Consider the following 25,189-nt stretch of genomic DNA (forward strand, 5'->3'; position numbering starts at 1 on the left):
TAAGGTAAATATTGGTCCTTTCGAGGATGAGAAGGGAGTTTTAATAATGGGAGATGAGGAAATGGCTGAGGAACTGAACAGGTTTTTTGGGTCGGTCTTCACAGTGGAAGATACAAATAACATCCCAGTGAGTGATAGAAATGAGGCTATGACAGGTGAGGACCTTGAGAGGATTGTTATCACTAAGGAGGTAGTGATGGGCAAGCTAATGGGGCTAAAGGTAGACAAGTCTCCTGGCCCTGATGGAATGCATCCCAGAGTGCTAAAAGAGATGGCTAGGGAAATTGCAGATGCACTAGTGATAATTTACCAAAATTCACTAGACTCTGGGGTGGTCCCGGTGGATTGGAAATTAGCAAACGTGACACCACTGTTTAAAACAGGTGGTAGGCAGAGAGCAGGAAATTATAGGCCAGTGAGCTTAACGTCGGTAGTAGGGAAGATGCTGGAATCTATCATCAAGGAAGAAATAGTGAGGCACCTGGATAGAAATTGTCCCATTGGGCAGACGCAGCATGGGTTCATAAAGGGCAGGTCGTGCCTAACTAATTTAGTGGAATTTTTTGAGGACATTACCAGTGCAGTGGATAACGGGGAGCCAATGGATGTGGTATATCTGGATTTCCAGAAAGCTTTTGACAAGGTGCCACAAGAAAGGCTGCTGCATAAGATAAAGATGCATGGCATTAAGGGTAAAGTAGTAGCATGGATAGAGGATTGGTTAATTAATAGAAAGCAAAGAGTGGGGATTAATGGGTGCTTCTCTGGTTGGCAATCAGTAGCTAGTGGTGTCCCTCAGGGATCAGTGTTGGGCCCACAATTGTTCACAATTTACATAGATGATTTGGAGTTGGGGACCAAGGGCAATGTGTCCAAGTTTGCAGATGACACTAAGATGAGTGGTAAAGCAAAAAGTGCAGAGGATACTGGAAGTCTGCAGAGGGATTTGGATAGGTTAAGTGAATGGACTAGGGTCTGGCAAATGGAATACAATGTTGACAAATGTGAGGTTATCCATTTTTGTAGGAATAACAGCAAATGGGATTATTATTTAAACAATAAAATATTAAAGCATGCTGCTGTGCAGAGAGACCAAGGTGTGCTAGTGCATGAGTCACAGAAAGTTGGTTTACAGGTGCAACAGGTGATTAAGAAGGCAAATGGAATTTTGTCCTTCATTGCTAGAGGGATGGAGTTTAAGACTAGGGAGGTTATGCTGCAATTGTATAAGGTGTTAGTGTGGCCACACCTGGAGTATTGTGTTCAGTTTTGGTCTCCTTACTTGAGAAACGACGTACTGGCACTGGAGGGTGTGCAGAGGAGATTCACGAAGTTAATCCCAGAGCTGAAGGGGTTGGATTACGAGGAGAGGTTGAGTAGACTGGGACTGTACTCATTGGAATTTAGAAGGATGAGGGGGGATCTTATCGAAACATTTAAAATAATGAACGGAATAGATAGGATAATTCGGGCAGGTTGTTTCCACTGGCGGGTGAAAGCAGAACTAGGGGGCATAGCCTTAAAATAAGGGGAAGTAGATTTAGGACTGAGTTTAGGAGGAACTTCTTCACCCAAAGGGTTGTGAATCTATGGAATTCCTTGCCCAGTGAAGCAGTTGAGGCTCCTTCATTACATGTTTTTAAGGTAAAGATAGATAGTTTTTTGAAGAATAAAGGGATTAATGGTTATGGTGTTCGGGCCGGAAAGTGGAGCTGAGTCCACAAAAGATCAGCCATGATCTCATTGAATGGCGGAGCAGGCTCGAGGGGCCAGATGGCCTACTCCTGCTCCTAGTTCTTATGTTCTTATGGACAAAACAAAAAAAAACACCACAGTAAATAAACAACAGCCCAGAAAACAACCCCGAAAAAAACAAAATAGCGAAAACGAACAGGCAACATCAATCAGCAAACACAGCCAATATAAACGACAGGATACCCAGGAGGGCAAAGCCTCCAAATAAAGTACATTTTTCCCCAGTCCTCAGTTCGAGTCCAAGTTCTCTGCCTGGACAAAAGCCCAGGCCTCCTCCGGAGAGTCAAAATAGAGCTGGCGGTCCTTGTAAGTAACCCAGACGCGGGCTGGCTGTAGAAGGCCAAACTTCACCCCCTTCCTATGAAGCACTCCCTTCGCTCGATTGAAGCCAGCCCTTCTCTTCGCCACCTCCGCGCTCCAGTCCTGATAAATCCTAACATCCGTGTTCTCCCACCTGCTGCTCCTCTTCTTCGCCCATCTCAACACGCACTCCCGGTCGACCAAGCGGTGAAAACGAACCAGTACCACCCTGGGCGGCTATTTCGGCCTCGGCTTCTGCTGCAGCACTCGATGGGCGCCCTCCAACTCCAGGGGACCACGAAACGACCCCGCACCCATCAGCGAGTTCAACATTAGGACCACATAGGCCCCCAAATCCGAGCCTTCCAGCCCCTCCGAGAGGCCCAAAATCCACAGATTCCTCCGGCGGGAGCGGTTCTCCATCTCCTCCATCCACGCCAGCCATTTCTTGTGCAGCGCCTCGTGCAACTCCACTTTCACTGCCAGGCCCAAAAGCTCATCCTCGTTGTTCGAAGCCTTTTGATGCAGCTTCCGAATCTTCACGGCCTGGGCCGTCTGAGTTGCCACCAGCTTGTCCAGCGAGGCCTTAAACGGCTCCAAGATCTCCGCTTTAAGCTCCTTGAAGGAGCGCTGAAGCAGCTCCTGCTGCTCCCGCGCCCACTGCTGCCACGATGCTGCTGCTTCCCCGCCTGCCGCCATCTTGCCTTTTCTGCCTATCGCCTTCCTCTGCTGTAGAGCCGACTTTGGACTGCTCCACTGCGAGTCCAGTCCATCCACCAGTCGCTGGGCACACTGGCTGTGTTTTCCCCCCCGGGGAAAAGTTTTTAAAAAGCGCTGTTGCGGGCTCTTAAAAGAGCCCGAAAGTCCAAAAAAAGTGGGAGCTGCCGAACGTGCGGCTTAGCTCCGCATCGCCGCCACCAGAAGTCAAGAAAATATGTTTAATGGAGAAGTTGATGATCCCTGTCTGTTATTGTCTTTGTCGCAAGACCAGCGCAAAATTGATAATGATGTACTTTTTGTTTAAAAATTGATATTGCACTTGTATGCTTTAGTTTCTTCCATGTAGTACATAGAACATAGAACTGTACAGCACAGAACAGGCATTTCAGCCCACGATGTGTCGAACTAGTCTGAAACTAAGATCAAATCAACCTACTCCCAATCATTCTAGTGCACTCCATATGCCTATCCAATAACCGCTTGAAAGTTCCTAAAGTGTCTGATTCCACTACCATAGCTCGGAGTGTGTTCCACATCCCAACCACTCTGAGTAAAGAACTTACCTCTGATATCCCTCCTATATCTTCCACCATGAACCTTATAGTTATGACCCCTTGTAACAACTACATCCACCCGAGGAAAAAGTCGCTGAAAGTCCACTCTGTCTATCCCTTCATCATCTTATACACCTCAATTAAGTCACCTCTCATCCTCCTTCACTCCAATGAGAAAAGCCCTAGCTCCCTCAACCTTTCCTCATAAGACCTACCCTCCAATCCAGGCAACATCCTGGTAAATCTCCTTTGCACCCTTTCCAATGCGTCCACATCCTTCCTATAATGAAGTGACGAGAACTACACACGATCCTCCAAATGTGGGCTAACCAAGGTCTTGTACAGTTGCAGCATAACCTCACGGCTCTTAAACTCAATCCCCCTGTTAATAAATGCTAACACACTATAGGCTTTCTTCACGAATCTATCCACTTGGGGTGGCAACTTTCAGAGATCTATGGACATGAACTCCGAGATATCTCTGCTCCTCCACATTCTTCAGAACCCTGCCGTTAACCCTGTAATCCACATTCAAATTTGTCCTACCAAAATGAATCACCTCACGCTTATCAGGGTTAAACTCCATCTGCCACTTTTCAGCCCAGCTCTGCATCCTATCAATGTCTCTTTGCAGCCTACGACAGCCCTCCACATTATCCACTACTCCACCAATCTTGGTGTCATCAGCAAATTTACTAACCCAACCTTCAACTCCATCATCCAAGTCATTGATAAAAATCACAAATAGCAGAGGGCCCAGCACTGATCCCTGTGGTACACCGCTGGTGACTGGGCTCCAGGATGAAAATTTACCATCTACCACCACCCTCTGTCTTCTGTGTGATAGCCGGTTACTGATCCAATCGGCCAAATTTCCTTCTATGCCATGCCTCCTTACTTTCTGCATGAGCAGACCATGGGGCACCTTATCAAACGCCTTACTAAAATCCATGTATACGACATCAACTACGCTACCTTCATCTATGTACTTGGTTACCTCTTCAAAGGATATAATCAAACTTGTGAGGCAAGACTTACCCCTCACAAATCCATGCTGACTATCCTGGATTGAGCTGTATCTTTCCAAATGATCATAAAACCTATCCCTCGGGGCCCTTTCCAATAATTTACCAATGACCGAAGTGAGACTAACCGGCCTATAGTTCCCAGGGTTGTACCTATTCCCTTTCTTGAACAAGGGGACAACATTCACCTCTCTCCAGTCTTCTGGCACTATTCCTGTAGACAGTGAGGACATAAAGATCAAAGCCAAAGGCTCCGCAATCTCATCCCTCGCCTCCCAAAGATTCCTAGAATATATCCCATCAGGCCCAGGGGACTTATCTATCCTCAGGCTTCTCAAAATTTCTAACACTTCTTTCCGACTATCTACCTCCTCCAGCCTACCGCCTGTATCGCACTACCCTCCTCAACAACATGGCCCCTCTCCTGTGTGAACACTGAAGAAAAGTATTCATTTAGGGCCTCTCCTATATCATCAGACTCTATGAACTCGTTCCCACTACTGTCCTTGACCGGCCCTAAATTCACCTTTTATTCATTCTTTTATTCCTCACAAAAACCTTGGGGTTTTCCTTGATCCTACCCACCAAGGACTTCTCATGCCCCCTCCTAGCTCTCCTAAGCCCTTTCTTGAGCTCCTTCCTAGCTATCTTGTATCCCTCAAGTGCCCTAACTGAACCTTGTTTTCTCATCCTTACATAAGCCCCTTTTGTAAACCTCTTTTGTAAACCATGCCCTGCTGAGGCTGAACTTCGTCCCATTTCCTGCACTAACGAACTCCGCTCGCCAATGCAGGAAGGGATAAATGGCTCCCCGATCTCTGAACCCCGCGCTGCGACCTTTGGATCCCCCAACACCTATAATGAATGGGAGGAAACATTCCTGCTGATTTCGATTTTTACCTCAAGTTCATCTATCTATTTTGTAAATTCTCTTGCTTTATGCTCAGTCAAAACTAGTCTCTTTACATCTAAAGCATTAATCCTCCTTAATATATTAAAATTCAAAAAATCTTCTGTCTTTTTCTGCTCGAGACCTCAGCTCATCTGGATATTCCCTTGTGCATAAATGAAATTCGGGTGTCCAAAATCATACTCGCTACTCCCATGCATTTCCATGAGAGGGTTTGAGACCCGAAACGTTAACCCTGTTTCTCTCCACTGATGCTGCCAGTCCTGCTGAGTTTACCAAGCAATTTCTCTTTTTATTTAAGAATAGCTTGTTTGAACTTGGTAGTTAAAATCCCTTGAAATCACATCTTTATTTTCCATTGGCTAAGCTAAATGCTTTCACTTAATAGTCAGTAGTCCTGTCAAATGCTATTTTTGTTAATGGATATATTACTCTATATGTTGCCTCTGCCACCTGACCAGATTCAACCATGTACTGATCAATATGCATTTTACATTATCCTTGATTCACTTAAATTGTTGAGCTTTTTGTCAAAAGAAAGCCAGGAAAGTTTACATTTGGTTTGTAACGGGCTGCGCAAGATGCTTGATTGGAGAACTTGGTAACATTAGTGAAGAATAAAGGGCCTTAAATTATTGGGCTATTATTATATCTCCAAATCTGCCCTAAATGTTCTGCAAACTTTAATATTTTCTAGTGTATCATCATGAACCATAAAAGTTCATGTTTATTTATCCTGTCACCAAAATATGCCACTACAACAAAACCCATCGTTTGATGGAAATGAATCTAAGAGGAATTTGAGTTAGTAAGTGTCACGTCAAATTGCATGTGCATGGATTTCATCTGTTCAACCAACATTTAGGACCTACGGAAATTGCTATTTCAAAATACTTAATCAAGTTAATTTTTAGTTGTTTCATTTAAACCCGTTTTGGATTACATCATGAAGATAATAGGAAAGCATTTTGATGGTTATGACGTTATTTAACATTGGTTAAATTCTGTTTCTAGGCGGTACACGTGTTTTTTTGGGACAAGTGGGGAAGCTGCTCCTGCTCTGAGTCACTACTCCCTAACACATTACAAAGATTGGGAACAAAAGATTAATGATTGGCAGCATCCAATTTTAAAAAATGGGTAAATATTACAGTATTTTGCAGAAGGAAAACTTACATTGTGTATGGATAAATTTGTCCTTTATTGCAAAGTTTTATGGTGAGAACATGAATTTAATGATGCCTAATAAACTGCGTATAATCTGTTGCTTGCAAACAAATGAAACCGTTTGTATTGTCTAATTTTGTGCCATATATATATATATATATATATATATATATGTATTTACACACACAAATTGTCATCCAAGCAATTGATAGAAATTTTGCTGACAAAATTAATAACTGCTTCTTTACTGCAGTAGTTGTGATCAACTTGAATATTATTTCGCACATTGTTCCTGTATCTTTCTGACGGAAGGGTTAAATGCTGATCTCATCAGAACCTGTACTTAAATCATCATGACATGGTGGAGCTAAATTGGTGAACGTATAGTGGAAGTGCCATGTTCTTGTTTTGTTTCTGAATTTATAGTCCAGGTTCTTGTGTGTATTGATCCTCGTAGGATCAATATACCTACACTTGTAATATCCTGTGATAGTAGCTGAATGAGGGGCACAGGTGGATCAGTGTGTCCTGAAAGGATAAACAAGTGGGGCGGGATTTTCCGACCCCCTGTGGGGCGACCTGACGCCGGAGTGGTTCACGCCACTCCGCCCCATCGAGTACGGGAAAATCCCGCCCGTGAAGTCTCACTTCAAATATACACTAGACAGGTTATTGAATCACCTGTTTTTTAAAAAATAGAGTTGAAATAAAAAATAAGTGAAGGCAGCCAAAAGAAAAGGGAAATATCACTCTAAATTTCAAATTTTACTCTAATATACAAATTAAATTGTAATTATAGTGCTTTGATTTCTCAATTGCTCTTTAATAAATAGGTTTATATTCTTTCCCTTTATCGTATCTTTCTCCTGTTATATAAGAGAGATTATTAGTTTTTCCTTGTTGAGTTTCAGGGACAGTGGGAATCATCTAGTACTTTATCCAATAAGCTATCCTTTATGTTTTAGCCTGGACAGTGGAATTTCATCAGCTGTGGAAAATATAATTCGTCTCCCTGCTTGATGTCTGACACACAAACCTTCCAGCATGGGGGTCAATGGATTTAAATCCGCAACTTGACCCATTTTTGCCTTTCACTTGGTCTAAGTAGGATGAGCTGATTCAACATTGTGCATTGACCCCAAAACTATCGGGGAAGCTGCAATTTTTATTCTTTTTGGAAAGTTAGATTATATTTTTGAGTAATTTGCACATCTGTAGACCGATAATTACACACTAAATCTGTCAAGCTGGTTTAGCACACTCGGCTAAATCGCTGGCTTTTAAAGCAGACCAAGCAGGCCAGCAGCACGGTTCAATTCCCGTCCCAGCCTCCCCGGACAGGCGCCGGAATGTGGCGACTAGGGGCTTTTCACAGTAACTTCATTGAAGCCTACTCGTGACAATAAACGATTTTCATTTCATTTCATTTTCATTTTCATTTCAAGCGACGAATAGTTTAATGAGGACAAATGAGTGGAGCAAATGTCAAAACAGTTCATGGATGGGTTGGGGAGGTGCCAAGCAAAGAATGGAAATAAGCATGGAACATTGCAGATGAGTGCTTTCCCTCAAGTTCCTGGTCTCGAGGAAGAACTATAAGTCTCAAAAATATTAGTATTCTGCATAAATATTCATACCAACTGAGATCTTGCACAGCAAAATTATATTTTTGGATCCTGCTATTGGCTGAATATAATTTTATGTTTGCACTTTGCTTTACTGAAGTTTTATAACTTTGAATAAATTGATATTTGTAAGTTATTAAATTGTAAACACTATTTTTTAAGATAAAACTTAAAGTACTTGAAATTAATTCTTCCTCATCTGTCTTGCAATTAAAGCCAGATTGAATGCCCATTTTATTTAAAGGATACTGCTCTACTTATGAATATTTTTTGGTTAACTAACTTTAGCACATTTATTTTGTGGAAATTACCAAACGTTTACACTATTAGTTTTAGATATTTTCATTACAAAATCAAATCTTTTTTTAACTAAACCTTTGTAAATTTGGGATCTTGGTGTTCACATTTTCCTGTTCATTTTACAGCCAGTTACCTGACTGGTACAAGTCAGCCTTATTTAATGAACTGTACTTCATATCTGATGGCGGGACAATTTGGCTCCAAGTGACTGATGATTTAAATATAACAAATGGCTTGACTATTCAGGATGGGCTTCCATCTCTACCTAAAGTGCTGAAGGAGTATGGGCGTTTTGCATATTTAGAAGGTATATATACAGTTGACGGTGTGCCATATCATTGTGTGTGTTGTGGCCATGATCACTTATGTGAACTGCTTTAAAGTTATAAGCTCTTGGAGACTAATCCAATCATTGAGTTCCACATATTTTCAATATTAAAGTTGACAAGTTTGTAATGTTTTATTTTCTGAACAGTTCAGGAATCAATGGTCTCATTTTAAATGCATTGGAAAATTGACCAAATGAATGTTTTGAAATGTGTAAAATACATTTTGTTGACAAGTAAATGATTCTGCTATTGTCTCAATTTTGCATGTAGTCTTGTAACATCTAGTGAATTGACACAAACTTCTGTGCATGGGAAGAATCTACTAAATTATCTACTGTTCTTTGTTGCTGAAATGACTATTCAGGTGCGAAAGAGAGTGTCAAATGGTTTTCCTTTGTATTGTAGGACAGGAGTATCGAATGTACAATACATATGATGTTCATTTTTATGCATCATTTGCATTAATCATGCTATGGCCCAAACTGGAACTTAGTCTGCAGTATGATATTGGTATGTAATATCAACTCTGGTGTACCTTTCAGAAACTACACTGTTTTAAACATTATGAAACTAAAATAATTGCCTGATCTTGAGAGTTACAAAAAATTCATAAGACCACTGCAATGCAAATGGTATTTGTTCAGGGGATCAATATTCCAGTAAGCTGTATCCTGCTAACTATACTGCTTTAATTGTACTGTTGAATTCATTTGTTTCCATGAGCTATTGTAATATATTTATAACATACGCTAGCTAGTTTTATCCATTAATCTTGTTTTCTGGGCATTTACTTACCGTGGCCAATCCACCTACCCTGCACATCTTTGGGTTGTGGGGGTGAGACTCGCGCAGACACGGGGAGAATGTGCAATCTCCACATGGACAGTGACCCGGGGCCAGGATCAAAACCGGGTCCCCTATGTCATGAGGCAGTAGCGCTAACCACTGCCCCACCATGACACCCTTGGGGCATTTACACTATAATTGGAAAAAACTAATTTTAAGAACAACTCGAACAATATGTATTTTTTATCTGGCTAGTTATTGAAGTTTCTAACAGTGATATGTGAAAGTGACTTTAAAAATTACTTTTCTATTACAGTTAATAGATTTACATCAGTAGGCTGGCCGCACTGTCACCTCAATGAGAATGCCATTCTTACTGCAGGCTGAGCATCCCTTCTCCGAAACTCCAAGAATTGAAAAATACTCCCATCCACACTTTTTTCGAGTGCCGACATAACCTCACGAATGGGAAATCCCACAAGGTTCTGGAATGGTTACAGGTCGTAACATGCTGCACATGCGCATTATCACATTATGTTCCAAAATACGATACACAGTCAGACCCAAGCATTTCTGATAAGGGATGCTCAACCTGTATGGAGTGTTGCACGCATAAATGACATCCTTCAGGTGCGACAATAAACTGAGACCTTTGTTGAGAAGGATGCTAAAAATCCCATAGCGCAGTTCAAAGACGAGCAGGAAGTCCTTGGCCAACTCTCTTCCCTCGGCCAAAAACCCCAAACCTTTATTCATCTCACTGCCGTTTCCAAGATCTTGCTATGCTCAGATTGTTAGGTAGACAAGTGCAGCAGCCAGTTACTGCATTGCAATATGAAATTAAATGCAGTGCTTTTCTAGATTTTTAAATATTTGATATGGGACACATTTCTCATTACGAGTTACATTGATTTAGGAGGTGGCTGGGGAAGAAGTGTTAAATTCATACAATCCGACTTCTGAAATCGTAGATTAGATCCAGATGAAGCTTCTTGAGTATCCTATCTGTTTAACACACTGGATGTTATTTAATAACCGGGTTGACCGTTACCCAGAATGTGCTGGAAATATTAGGTTTGATTGGCAGCTGAACTTGTCAATCTTTCCAACAATGTTGGACGGTTCATAAATCAGGTTTTTGGTGTGCTGGACCATCAAACAGTGAAAATGTACACGACTACAGACACCGAAGGAACAATCTTTGTTCCTAGCATTAGAGTTAAGTACAATACTGTAATATGTGGTTTGTTCATGTTTTCACTCCAAGCATTCCCATATGCTTTCAACCGCTATGCGATTTGCTAGGTTAGCACATTAACAAGGGTAATAGGATGTGATTTACTGTACTCTGTTTAGAGTCATAGAATCTCTATAGTGCAGAAGGTGGCCTTTTGGTTTATCGAGTCTGCACCGTCCCTCTGAACGAGCATCCTACCTAGGCCCACTACTCTGCCTTATCCCTTTCTCCCACCTAACCTGCACATCCCTGACACTGTGGCAATTATATCATGGCCAATCCACCTAACCTGGATTCTTTGAATTGTGGGAGGAGACTGAAACACCCAGAGGAAACCCATGCAGACGCTGGAAGAAAGTGTACTCTGCACAGTCACCCAAGACTGGAATGAACCCGGGTCTCTGGTGCTGTGAGGCAGCAGTGCTAACCACTTATAACTCTAAATAAACCAAATTGTTGGTTTATAGTTTACCTTGTCTCATTCATGTTTCTTGTTCTTGAAGGTGGCAGAAATGCTTGCGGGCACGTGACCATATTATTGACACAAGGGGCTGTGTCACTTGATTGCATGACTAGATTTTGAGAATAGGAATTTGTAAGGAATGTAGTTTCAACTAGTGGAAGAGTTTGCTGGTAATGAACCTGAGGGAATATTGTGCAAATCCAAAATTTGTAACATTTCAGATTTTATGGGGCTATTATTGGGCAATTTATAGTCATACATTAAAAAATTCACAGTAAACGTATCTTTTTTTTTAGCTGCTGCTGTATTGAAGGAGGACAATACACAGCGCATACACTTGATGAATGGTAGATTGGCAAAAGTGAATACAGCAAATGTAGTCCCACATGATATAGGAGACCCAGGTGAGATTTGGTGTGTTTTTATGTCAAAATTAAAAAATAATTTTGCTCCTGTTCCATGTTAGTATACTTTTAAGACCACTTGTCATTTAAAAGATTTTTTAAAAATAAATTTATGTACCCAATTATTTTTTTCCAATTGAGGGGAAATTTAGCGTGACATATCCACATACCCTGCATATCTTTGGGTTGTGGGGGTGAGACCTGCGCAGACACGGAGAATGTGCAAACTCCACACGGGCAGTGACTCGGGGCTGGGATCAACCCCGGGTCCTTGGTGCCATGAGGCAGCAGTGCTAACCACTGTACCATCCGTCATTTAAAAGATGGTAATTTCTTGTTTTGCTTCTTAATTTGGCATTTTATTGCTTTCCCTAGCTGGAGATCAGCATAAAAGTCTCTGCTTTTCTATAATTGGTGTTGCATTTATTTTCGCATATTGGTACCAATAGGAAAATATTGTACAAGAGGCATGTTGTACCAGAGCGCTTTAATAATCTCTGAAATGTTAGTGTACGTGCATCTGTCTGTAATGATACTACCTTCTGAACTAGAGCCAATATTCCTAATTCTGGTTCCATAATTCCTTTCCAATGCCATCTAATATTTTCTTCAAATGGTTATTTACTATTGCTTCTAAAAAGCTGTGGCTGCTTCTAACCTATAGTCTAAGTGAATGGAAAAAAAACTCCTTCCTTTTGAGCTATTATATTTATGGCCTCTTGCTCATTGGCCCTGATTTTGCAGTCAGCACTAAAGGAACAGCATTCTCGTTCATGATGCTTACAGCTGCCCACAATTATCCATGCGCTATTGGGCGACTGATCCAGCACAGCGCACTCCACAATGGACGTGTGTGTGTGAATAAAATTTAGTGGAAAAAGATGTTTTACAATTTCTTCAATGCTTACTTCAATAGGTACAGGCATCAGCTCAACTACCCATGACCCTGGCAAATACACATAGGTGGGATACCATTTGAGCAAAAGATCTGATTCAAAATTGATGCCAAGCTATTGAACCATATGAGATAATAGTCAGTGATTATACTCTTGTGGGGAAAAGATTAGGAGGGCTGTCTCACGCTGGAGCTCTGCCCAAATTGGGGGGGGGGGGGGGCATCATCTTTATCTGCTAACTGATGGACTTGCCAAATTTGCTTTGTAGAAATGCATATATTTAGTTGAATTATTCTGGTTAAAAATGCCCTCCTTTTAAAAAAATTTGTTTCGAATAGATGATGAACCATGGGAAAGAGTCAATGCTTATTTGATTCATGATACTGCTGACTGGAAAGATCTCAACTTGAAATTTGTTCTACAAGTTTATAGAGACTACTATCTAACCAATGATAGCACTTACCTCAAAGACATGTGGTCCGTCTGCAAGGTAGAGAATGTTTAATTGTTCTGTTTTAAAATTTTATGCAAAGGGAGAATTTGACCTGTATATAAAACGTCTCGTAGCTCAACGCATAATATGAATTGGAAAAGTGGAATTTAGCCAAATGTATAATTTTCTGTGATGCAGTGGATAAACCGTTTAGGGTGTTGTTTATTTTCTTAACCTCATATTGGTCCATTGAGTGTGTTTTCTCTAACAATCATATTTCTCTATTATACAGGATGAATGAGTACGGCAGAATTATACTTTAAAGGAATGTAGATTAATTTACATTCCAAGGTGAAATAATTGACTTTCTATTCAAAGGAAAGTATTGAATGTTGGATCTGTAATATTACAGATAAAGTTACAGTATGGTACAATAGTTGCTTTAATACATTTGAGATTTCTTAGCTTTGACTTGGGAATTTCTGGTAATTAATATTCTGGTATTGCTGTTGAATTGAATTTTGCTCTAAAGGGATAACATTTGCAGCATTAAGCTTTTGAGAATGTGACTTCGGGATCATTGAAGGAATGCCCAGGAAAGTGCCTTGCCTACACTAGCTGGACACAGTGGAGGTGGTTAAAGATATTCCCAGTAAATAGTCAAGCATCATGCATTGGAATACTGTTGCTTCAATCATGCAAGTCCAGCACAGTTACCTGACCAGATTTAGGAAGGTGATGGATTTAACCCACAATTGAGATAATGTAGCATGCTTTGTTTTCGGTTACAAGTAATTTTATGGATTGGATGAAATTCCACAATAGACACTTTCTTGTTTGTATACGCATACCTGTTGACTTATGAGTGGGCTAGTCCTAAACATGATTTAAAAAAACATTTGACCATGGAATGTGGCCGTGGCTGGCAAGGCCAGAAAATATTGCCCATATGAATCATTTAATCTCCTGGAAACTTGGAGAAGTCGATTCTGGGGCATATGAGAGATTATAGTAACAATACTGTGACACATTATTATATGAACATATGTACAAATTAGGAGCCCTCGAGCCTGTTCCACCACGGAATAAGATCATGGCTGATCTGATTCTAACACCAACTCCACATTCCTGCCTACCACCAATAACCTTTCAGCTCCTTGTTAATCAAGAATTTATCCATCTCTGCCGTAAATATTCAAAGACACTGCTTACACTGCCTTTTGAGGAAGAACGTTCCAAAGACTTACGATACGGAGACAAAATTCTCCTCATTGTTGTCTTAAATGAACAGTTCCATATTTTTAAGCAGTGACCCCTAGTTCTAGATTCTCCCACCAAAAGAAACATTTTCTTCATATCCACCCTGTCAAAGAAAGACTCCTCAAGATGTTATGTTTCAATCGCGTTGCCTCTTGCTCTTCTGAACTCTAGTGGATACAAGCCTAGTTTGTCTAGTCTTTCCTCATAAGATAACCAGGTATTTGTGTCATAAATATTCTCAGAATTGCTTCCATATTATTTTCATCGATCCTGTAATAAGGAGACCAATACTGTAAACAGTACTACAGATGTGATCTCATTAACACCTCGTATAACTGAAATACAACCTCCCTACTTTTGTTTTCAATTCCCCTTGCAAAAATCAATAGCATTTCATTAGCTTTCCTAATTTCTTGCTGTACCTGCAAACTAACCGTTTGCAAGGCATGCACCAGGACTCCCAGATCCCTCTGCATCTCAGAGTGCTGCAATCTTACCATTTATGAATTTTTTTTCTCCCTGCCAAAATGGATAATTTCACATTTTCCCACATGATGCTCTACATTCGCCTGATATTTGCCCACTCACTTAACCTATTCAAATCCCTTTGAAGCCTCCTTATTTCCTCTTCAGAAGTGAAAAAATATTGCATTATAAAGGTAAAAAATCCTGACTATGAGAAGTGTCATAGCTATTTGTAAGAGAGACCAGTGATGCTGTGACCAAGAAAATGTCAGTGCAGATCTGAAATTTATAGCATTTGCAGTTTAGTAGTTGGTGGCATTATAACCTTGAACGAGGTCTTGTGGCGCAGTGGGTAATGTGCCTGTCTCTGAGTCTGAAGCTCTGGGTTCCAGTCCCACACCAGGACCAGATGGCCAAAGACGGTGGTTCATAACATAGTTAACTAGAATGAATATCAGCCTGAAAAATGCTTCCAACTTGCTATTAGCAAGTGGTAAGAGCGGGAGAGACAAATGGTCAACCATGCTTGTTGCAGAATGGCACCCCTCAAGCTATTAGCCTCTGGCTAATGATCTTTCCAGGAAATTTGCTATGGGAGCAGACAAAAGTCTGCCTTGTGCAGCAGTAGGTGCAGAAAGTGAAACAACAACAATTATAACCCTGAACCGTTATGGATTCAATTCCCATTTGGTGATGCAGGCTGACATTTCCAGGGCTGTATTGGGGGAATGCTAAATTATCAGAAATGGCTTCTTTCAGTGAGACATTAAAAAATCTGTAAAAATGCTAATCTATAAAAATTGGCTGCTACTTTTGCTTAATTGACTACTGTCATTCATTAGATGTTAAATTGTCCTTTGGGTGTTTTGAGGACATGGGGACCTGCATTACCAAAAGGTATTGTTTTTACAAACATAGTTTTGCATAATGTTTTAAACCCTTCTAAGGGTTATGGTGTTCGGGCGGGAAAGTGGAGCTGAGTCCACAAAAGATCAGCCATGATCTCATTGAATGGCGGAGCAGGCTCGAGGGGCCAGATGGCCTACTCCTGCTCCTAGTTCTTATCTTCTTATTGAGAAGCATCAGTTGTCATGAAAGCAGTCAGTGTATTTTTCATTAAATATAACTAAAATAATTTCCAGAAATAATCTTGAATGAAAGACCATTACATTTTCAGATTCTCATTGGTGTAGTTTTAGTTATTCTAATTTGATAATGCAGTCTTGTGTAGTTCATTTAGTTTATGTCTTATCAGACTGATTTAGGCTCCTTTGAACAAAGGTGGTGTTGGTTGAAAAATTTAAAAATATTTTTATTCTCCTTTTTCACATTTTCATCCAAATTTAAACCCACCAACAAACAATCAACAGGTAACAAATACAATGTCAATCCCCTGGCCAACAATTCCTCTCTCCCACCAACCCCCTGACAACCCTCAACATTTTAAATACGAACATCAAAGAAAAGGAATCAGGAATCCACCATACACGCACACATACATAATCACCAGCAACATATACAGTTCAACCACCCCCACCTTCCCAATGTTCGATGTCATCCAATTCTTGAAAGTGCATAATAAACAAAGCCTATGAATTGTAGACCCCTTCCATCTTTCCCCTCAACTTAAACTTCACCCTCTTGAATGTTTAAAAACTCCCAACAGATCTCCCTGCCATGCCAGGTCACAGGGTGGAGAAACTAACCTCCACCCCAACAGGATCCGCCTATGGGCGATCAGCGAGGCGAAGGCTAAAACATCTGCCTCCACACCCGCTTCCAACTCTGGCCGATCCGATACCCCAAATATGGCCTCTAGAGGTCCTGGCTCAGGCCTCACATGTACCACCTTCACAATTACCCTGAACACTCCCTCCAATACCCCTCTAGCTTTGAACAGGACAAAACGAACAGGAAAAAAGGAGTGTTTCTTATAATAGGAACTAGGGTTGAAAGGTAATTTTGAACAGAAGACTATGATGCAATAATTATGAAAAATAGCAGGATTAACAGATTGAATTAAGTTTTTTTGCTCTGTTGATTTAGGTGAAATGTTTTAAAGAGCACTGTATTTGGGTAATTTTATTTTGTGATGCTGTGAGGTAGGCCCACGTGAAAGGCAGAGAACTTTAACAATCTGAATTTGAGTTTTACATTTTTCGGTGTAAGGAATTTAGAGTGAGATGACAGATTAACTAATGTAAACTGAGTTTGCAACTTCATTAATTGTTGTTTTTAGGCTGTCATGGAGTCTGAACTGAAGTTTGATACTGATGGAGATGGACTTATTGAAAACTCCGGTTATGCAGACCAGACCTATGATGGATGGGCTGTAACCGGACCTAGGTAGGGAATCAATCTGAAATTTATGATAATTTCAAACGAGTGCATTCAGTAGAGAATAATTGGAATCTGTGCTTTTTTCCTTCCAGTTTTACTTACATCTTTCTTCATCCCTTCTATTGGACCATGCATTATTTCTCGCAAAAGCAATGGCAGGAAATCTGCTCTCGTGTCTGCTGCTGTTAACAGCAGCTACACTTATCTTTTAATATAGAAAAACATTCCAAGGTGCCTCATGTTGGCATGATCAAATGGAACTGACAAGCCTGCTTACATTTTCTGAAGCCTTTGGCCAAAAACCGACCTCTGTTCCAAGGTTCTTGGTGCATTGTATTTGGAGTTCACCGTGAACATGAACTTTGCGTGAAAGTCTTGTTATGGCCAACGCATTGCAGTATCATGTTACCAGTTTTAAAGCCTGCTTATTGGCAGTTTCACAATTAACATGGAATGTAATTCCAGTTATGAACAGTTTTATTGTGCAACTGCTGTTGAAAATAATTCCGCTGTTTAAATTTGTTCAAATTGCAGTGCCTACTGTGGAGGGCTCTGGTTAGCATCTGTGTGTGTTATGTGCAAGATGGCCGAGATTCTGAAAAATGATGAAGAATACAAAAAATACAAAGATATACTAGAAAGAGGAAAAGAAGCATTTGAGAGGATACTGTGGAATGGTAACCTTATACTTGAATTGAGCTATTGACACTTTGATTAAAAAGTTCATAATGAAATACTAACGCTCGAGCTGACCATAACCGATTTTTTTTCTTTGATGTTATGCTGTATTGTTCCTATATGCCCATTTTCTCTGTGTGCATAGGAACATAAGAGTAGGAGCAGGCCATTCAAGCCCTCGAGCCCATCCCACCATTGAATGAGATCATGGCAGATCTTTGGCTTAGCTCGATATACCTGCCTTTGGGCCATATCCCTTAATATCTTCGCTTAACAAAAAGTCCATCTATCTCAGATTTAAAATCAACAACTGTTCTAGTTTCAACTGCTGTTTGTGGGAGAGAGTTTCAAACCCCTATCATCTTTTGAGTGAAAAAGTGCTTCTTGATATCTTTCCTGAATGGTCTAGCCCTAATTTTTAGACTATGGCTAAATTACTATGCAAAAATGATTCAATCTGAACCAGCTATTTAAAACCAGTTGATCAGCTTGTTTACAAGGCATATTTTTTAAATAATCTAATCCACACAAATGACTGGGCAACATCTGTTGAGCTGTTCGCAGAAAAATACTTTTCACTGTACCTCGATACACGTGACAATAAACAACATCCAAATGTAAATGCTATGGATAGCGAGGGTAAGATGTGGAAAGTCTCTTTTTTTGCACTTTTGGAATTTCTTACCATGTGTATAGTTTAAAGAATAACAAGTGTTTTTTCATTCAAAGTGTAATACCTAGTGAATAATTTACTAACAGTTTGCAGTACAGTGGAGTAATTTGTGTGGGGGTATCAAACTGAACTGTGAAGAAGTGCCATGCTTTCATGCTGTGGCTATGACCAGTTGGTGGCTCCAGAATTTTACATTGACAGAAAAAAATGCATGATTTGTTGTCCTAGCCCAAAGGGGGATTTAAAAAAAAAAAAAAAATTTATTTTAAAGTTGATGACATTACATGTTCTGACATGTCTGCTGTCAAAGTTTACATAGAATTTACAGTGCAGAAGGAGGCCATTCGGCCCATCGAGTCTGCACCGGCTCCTGGAAAGAGCACCCTACCCAAGGTTAACACCTCCACCCTATCCCCATAACCCAGTAACCCCACCCAACACTAAGGGCAATTTTTGACACTAAGGGCAATTTATCATGGCCAATCCGCCTAACCTGCACATCTTTGGACTTTAGCAACACCTCTGTGCAGACCACTCCTATTGAATATGGCATTCTGCTCATCTTGCAGGAAAATACTACAATTATGACAGCAGTAAGAAGTGTTACTCGAACAGTGTGATGTCAGACCAATGTGCTGGACAGTGGTTTGTGAGAGCATGTGGCCTTGGAGAAGGTGAATATGAGGTAATATGCTTTACATAATTTTGCTTATTTGAAGGATTGAATGCTATTACCAAAGCTCTTAAAAGTATGTCTTTAATGGAAGCAAAATAATCTGTGTCTAATTAGCAATTGCCTCTGCCATTATAGATTTTTACTTGGTATTTGTCAGCACACATTAAACTAATTTTTATCATTTAATATGACAAAAATATACAACTGGAAAATTGAATTTTTATCTACTGTTTTGAAACATGTATTCGAGAATTATATTGACTCACTTTTACAGCCTGTCAGTAGGAGTAGGCTACTTTACTATGCTGTGTTGTCTTTGGATATGGAGGCTGTAGAACTGACTTAGGGTCATTCAATTAAAAAGCTGCTGAAGCAACTGGAAACACTTGATAGAATCTGCTCAAACTGGTAATTGGTGCCTTTAAAATTCAACAAAGGTAAAGGTATGTTGAAATGTATTTTGGCCCATGTCTGCTAATATAAATTCTAAATGGGTGGCATGGTGGCACAGTGGTTAGCACTGCTGCCTCACTGTGCTGAGGACCTGGGTTCGATCCCTGCCACTGGTCACTGTCTGTGTGGAGTTTGCACATTCTCCCAATGTCTGTGTGGGTCTTACCCCCATAGTCCAAAGATGTGCAGGGTAGGTGGATTGGCAATGCTAAATTGCCCCTTAATTTGAAAAAATGACTTGGGTATATTAAATTTAAATAATATATAGAAACTCTAAATTGAGACCAAATTAATTATTTAATGGGAACAATTATCCATGCACTTTTGTTGACACTTTCAGTACATTGTCATTTTAAATTAAACAAAAATAATGTCAAAAACCCATGCAGACAGGGGCAATGTGCAAACTCCACACAAGTCACCCAAAGCCAGAATTGAATCCTGGTCCCCTGGCCCTGTGAGGCAGTAGTGCTAATCACTGTACCACCGTGCTGCCCTACAAGCATATGAATTAGCAGTAGGTCACTCGCCTGTTCCGCCATTTCATTAGATCATGGCTGGTCTGACTGAAACCTCAACCCCACATTCCTGCCTACCTCTGAATACCTCTCACCTCCTTGTTAAGCCAGAATCGATCAACTCCGCCTTAAAAATATTCAAAGATTCTGCTTCCATTACGTTTTTAAGGAAAAGAGTTCTAAAGATGACCATCTGAAAGAGAAAGTTTCTCCTCATCTCTGTTTTAAATGAGTAACTCCTTATTTTTAAGAGAGACTCCAAGTTCTAGATTCTCTAATAAGAGGAAACATTCATTCATGTACACCATGTCATGACCCCTGACCCTAAGGTTTTGATCAAGTGGCCTCTTACTCTTCTAATCTAGTGGATACAAGCCAACCTGCCCAACCTTTCCTGATTGCCTTACATCTTTCCAAGTGCCAGCCAAAACATTTTTAATAATGGCTTCTAACATTTTCCCGAAGCCAGATGTTAGACTAACTGACCTGTAGTTTCCTGCTTTCTGGCCCCCTCCTTTTTTGAATGAAGAATTTAATTTGTTATTTTCCAATCTAATGGAACCGTTCCCAAATCTAGGGAGCTTTGGAAAATTAAACCAATGCTGCTGTTTCTTTGGCAGTCACTCACTGTATGATTGTCCATCTAGAAACTCCGTGTTACTGGTCATGGGTTCTGAGGATTGATGAGCCTGATCCTAGAGCCCCGTCTTCAACTGGACACTTGGCAGGTGTTTCCAGGAGGTGGGATTAATCCTTGGACTCTAGATCGCTAGTATTCCTTTCTCAGGCTCTTTTCCGGGGCCTCTTCTTGCCATTGGGTGTTCTTGAAGAATTGTGTCCCTTCCAGCAGGAGGTTCCTCCAAGTACATCTCTTCTGAGCAAGGGTCTCCCAGGCATTGCTGTCTGTTGTACTTCTTGAGGTAAGCTTTCAGGGTGCCTTTGAAGTGCTTCCTTTTGTCCTGGAGCTTGGCTAAGAAGATTTGCTTTGGCAGTTGGGACTCTGACATCCTACGCACACTGTCAGCACAGCAGAGTTGGTTTAAGGATCATCATAATCTCGATGCAGGTGCTCTTGGCTCCTTCAAGGAGGCTGATATTTGCAATCAAAGGGTGCTAGAGATTCATAGAATTTCATAGAATTTACAGTGCAGAAGGAGGCCATTCGGCCCATCGAGCACCCGGAGGAAACCCACGCACACATGGGAGAATGTGCAGACTCCACACAGATAGTGACCTAATGGTAGCCTTTTATTGTTTATTTCAAGGAATTGATCACCGTTAGTTGCAAGGGGTTGGGGGTGGGGGGGGGGGGGGGGGGGGGGTGGTGAGATGTAGGTTTGAGAGTCTATTCTGTTTTTTATGGTTTGTGCATGTAAATTTTCTTTTTCCCTATTTAGTATTTATAAAATTAAACATTATAATAAAAATATTGATTTTAAGCAAAAGGATGCTGACGTTAGTGGGCCTTTCCTCCTAGCTGATGCATACAATCTTGCTCCGACAACGTTGAAGATACTTCCCCAGGGCCTTGAAGTGGCATCTGTATGTAGTCTACATTTCTGAACTGTATAGAAGAGTGGGAGGACAACAGCCTTGCACACCAGGATCTTGGTGTCAGCACGGACGTCACGCTCGTCCTTAGGCATCCGAAGCAGGTGCTCAAGAACTAGATATGATGTTGGGTCTATCAATGTCAGCCTTAGATAAGAGGTGGCTCCCCAGGTAGGGAAAATGTTCCATGTTTGGTGGGGTCCCTCTGCTGATCTTGATGGAGAGAAACACCAGATTTTGCCCCGGGGCAGGTTTGTATCTTCTGCCTGATGGAAGAGGTTGGGAGGGGTCTTCAATTACTCTGTTTTTCCAAGGCAGTGGGAGGTGTAGACAGATTCGATGGATAGGAGGAGAGTCACGTGACTGGGCTGTGTTCTCTGTAGCTTCTTAGTGTTGGACTGAGCAGTTGCCATACCAAGTTGTGATGCAGCCAGATAGAATGCTTTCTATGATGCATCTGTAAAAATTGCTAAGGGTCAATGTGGACATTCTTAGTTTCCTGAGGGAGTATAGTCGCTATTGTGCTTTCTTGGTCCTAGCGTCCTCAAGTGTAGTAATCTCAGGACGATTCCCAGTTCCAGGCGTTGGCAAAAGCAGGAATAAGAGGATAGATCAAATTAACACTTAGCTGGAGCGATAGTAGCCAGGAGGGATTCAGATTCGTGAGGCATTGGGACTAGTTCTGGGGAAGGTGGGACTGTATAAATTGTTGGTTGCACCCGGACTTGGACCAATGTCCTTGTGGAGGCTTTTGTTAGTTCTGTTGGGTAGTATTGAAACAAGTGTAGCAGCGGAATGCACTCCCAGGAGTAAGATCAGATAGGTCAGATTCAGATCAGGAAAATGGAGATATAATATTAGCTAGAAGATGTAGTGATAGACTTTGGATTACATGAGAAGCAAAGTTTAAAGTGTCCAGCAAGGGATAATGACAGGGTTAAACTGTTTATACTTCAATGCAAGGAGTATTACAAATAAGGTAGATGAATTAAGGGCACAGGATGGCAGCAGGATGTCATTGCTATAATGGAAACCTGGCTAAAGGAGGGGAAAAATTGGCAGCTCCATATCCCTGATTATAGAGTCTTCAGACAGGATAGGAGTGGGAGATAAAAAAGAATGAGGAGGAGCACTAATGGTTAAAGAATCAATTCCAGTTGTGAGAAGGGATGATGTACTAAACAGGTCAGCATATGAGGCTTTATGGGTTCAGCTTAGAAATAAAAAGGGGGGAACTTCCGGTGTGCATCATGGAGTGAGTGATCACACACGGGCAGCTCCTGCCTAAGGTTACAGAAAAGAGCTCTTTTTTTTAAGCAACACGGGTTGGAATTTTGATGAAAAGGCGTAGGTGAATGTTCGAGGAGTACTTTCCCCCAGGAATAGTATGTTTCTTGGTTATCAGACCCTCAAACAGTGCAAGATTTGTCTGAAGCAGCAGCAAACAAAAGCCTCTGCAAGCGGGGGAAGGGCCAGCTTAGAGGTCTCAAGCTGACTTGAGGGCCTTTATGAAAGCTGAATTCTAGCAGCAGAGGGAAGAACTGTGAAAAGATCTCACCAAGGCCATTGAAGAAGCGGAGACGGACTTCCGGTAGCGGTGATGCGGAGCTAAGCCGCACGTTCAGTGGCTCCCACTATTTTCGGACTTTGGGGCTCTTTTAAGGGCTCGTAGTGGTGCTGTTTGGACTTTTCCCCGTGTGGGAACACTCCTTCTCAGATTCTCCACCGGTGGATGGCCTGGACTAGGAGTGGAGCGGTCAGAAAATCGGCTTTGGAGACCTCCAGTTGCGGCTATGCGGAGCTAAGCCGCACCGTAGCTCCCGCTACTTGAGGACTTTTGGGCCGATTTGAGGACCCCAAACAGCGCTGTCCCGACGAATCCCGGTGGGGGAAGGTGTCTAGAGGAGCATTCCCCATAATTTATGGTGAAAGAATTTGAGGATCCTGGGCCTGGCGGAGGGGCTGGAGGGGTCGGATCTCCCGTCGTACGTGACCACGATGTTGAGCTCGTTGATGGGAGCGGGGTCCTTCCATTTGCCCCTGGAGCTTGAGGGAGCTCAGAGTGCTGGCCAGGAGGCCTAAGGCAAATGAACCCCCGCGGGCGGTGCTGGTGCGGTTCCATCGATTTTAGTGACCGGGAGTGTGTGCTGCACTGGACCAAGAAAGAGAGGAGCAGCAAGTGGGAGAATTCGGTAGTGCAAATCTACCAGGACTGGAGTGCAGAGGTGGCTAAGCGGCAGGCCGGGTTCAACCGGAAGAAGGCGGTGCATGCCAAGCAGGTCAGATTTGGAATGCTGCAGCCTGCGCGTCTGTGGGTGACATATAAGGACCGGCACCACTACTTCGAGTCCCTGGAGGAGGCGTGGGCCTTTGTACAGGCGGAGAAGCTGGACTCAAACTAGGGTCTGGGGACACACTATGGCCGTTGCTGTTTTCGCTGTTGCTGTTCTTCAATTTTGACGTGTTTTTTTTATGCTGGTTTTCTTTTTGCTCTGTTTCCGGGTGGGTTTGTCTGTTGGGTATGGGTGTGGGGTATGTGCTTTATATGTTCTCTTCTGTACGGGGTTGGGGTGAAACTTGATTTTGAGGAGCTGCGTCAGAAGGGTGGGGTGTGGCAGTGTGAAAGCGCGGGCTTTCCTCTGGTTGTCCGCGCTGCGGGGCGGGGGGGCGGAGCTGGAGGTGGGGGCGTGGCCTCTACTGGTTTTCTTTCCCGCGCTGAAGCGGTGCCAAGGAGGTGTGGCAAGAGGGGGATGACCCCATGCCGGGAGGAGATGGGTTTTGGCAGGAGCTGCCGGGTCAACAGAAGTCAGCTGACTCACGGAAGTACCATGGAGGGTGCGTCGCGGCTAGGAGGGGTCCTAGCCTGGGGGGTTGGGGGGGATACCGGGTTGCTGCTGGAATGGCCAGGAAGGAGCTGGTGTGGGCCGGGGGGGTAGAGGAGAGGCGTTATAAGCTATGGCTAGCCGGCAGGGGAGAGGGGCAGGTTGCCCTCTGATCTGGCTGATTACCTGGAACGTGAGGGGGCTGAATGGGCCGGTTAAGAGAACTAGGGTATTTTCTCATCTGAAGGCGGACGTGGCTATGCTCCAGGAGACCCACTTGAAGGCGGCGGACCAGGTTCGTCTGAGGAAGGGGTGGGTGGGGCAGGTTTTTCACTCTGGATTGGACGCGAAGAACCGGGGGGTGGCGATTCTGGTGGGGAAGAGGGTGGCGTTCGAGGCGGCTGAGGTGGTGTCGGACAAGGAGGGCTGATATATTATGGTGAAGGGTAGGCTGCAGGGAGAGAAGGTGGTGCTGGTTAATGTATATGCCCCGAATTGGGATGATGCTGGCTTCATGAGGCGCTTGTTGGGCCGCATTCCGGTCCTGGGGCGAAATTCTCCGCGGACCGACGTGACGCCCATTTCTGGCGGGAAAAAGCGGTGCGGATGACTCCGGCGTCAGGGCCTTCTTTTAAGCCGGTAATCTCCGTTCCCGAAAGGGCCAGCAGCGGACTGACGCGATACGCGTCGGTTTCACCCGCTGCGGAAGTGGCGAGTCCCGGCGTTTGTGTGGTGGGGAGGAGGAAGAGAGACCCGGCGTTTGGGGGGGGGGGGGGGGGGAGGAAGGGGAAGGGAGGGGGGAGGAAGGGGAAGGGAGGGGGGGGGGGGAAGAGAGGAGGAAGGGAGGGG

The 25,189-nt window shown here is 42.5% G+C and overlaps 1 protein-coding gene across 1 annotated transcript in view; it reads left to right on the top strand.

Moving 5' to 3' along the window:
* Window positions 1-25,189, top strand: part of gba2 (glucosidase, beta (bile acid) 2) — a 68,526-nt gene that overhangs the window by 31,714 nt on the left and 11,623 nt on the right. The window contains exons 8-15 of the mRNA XM_038790754.1: window positions 6,279-6,404; window positions 8,482-8,663; window positions 9,091-9,195; window positions 11,468-11,575; window positions 12,810-12,961; window positions 16,869-16,975; window positions 17,504-17,646; window positions 18,890-19,005. Of these exons, the coding sequence (XP_038646682.1) occupies window positions 6,279-6,404; window positions 8,482-8,663; window positions 9,091-9,195; window positions 11,468-11,575; window positions 12,810-12,961; window positions 16,869-16,975; window positions 17,504-17,646; window positions 18,890-19,005 (1,039 nt within the window). The remainder of the gene's footprint in view (window positions 1-6,278; window positions 6,405-8,481; window positions 8,664-9,090; window positions 9,196-11,467; window positions 11,576-12,809; window positions 12,962-16,868; window positions 16,976-17,503; window positions 17,647-18,889; window positions 19,006-25,189) is intronic.

The sequence above is a fragment of the Scyliorhinus canicula genome, chromosome 3 (assembly GCF_902713615.1).
Source record: "Scyliorhinus canicula chromosome 3, sScyCan1.1, whole genome shotgun sequence".
Taxonomy (NCBI): Eukaryota; Metazoa; Chordata; class Chondrichthyes; order Carcharhiniformes; family Scyliorhinidae; genus Scyliorhinus; species Scyliorhinus canicula.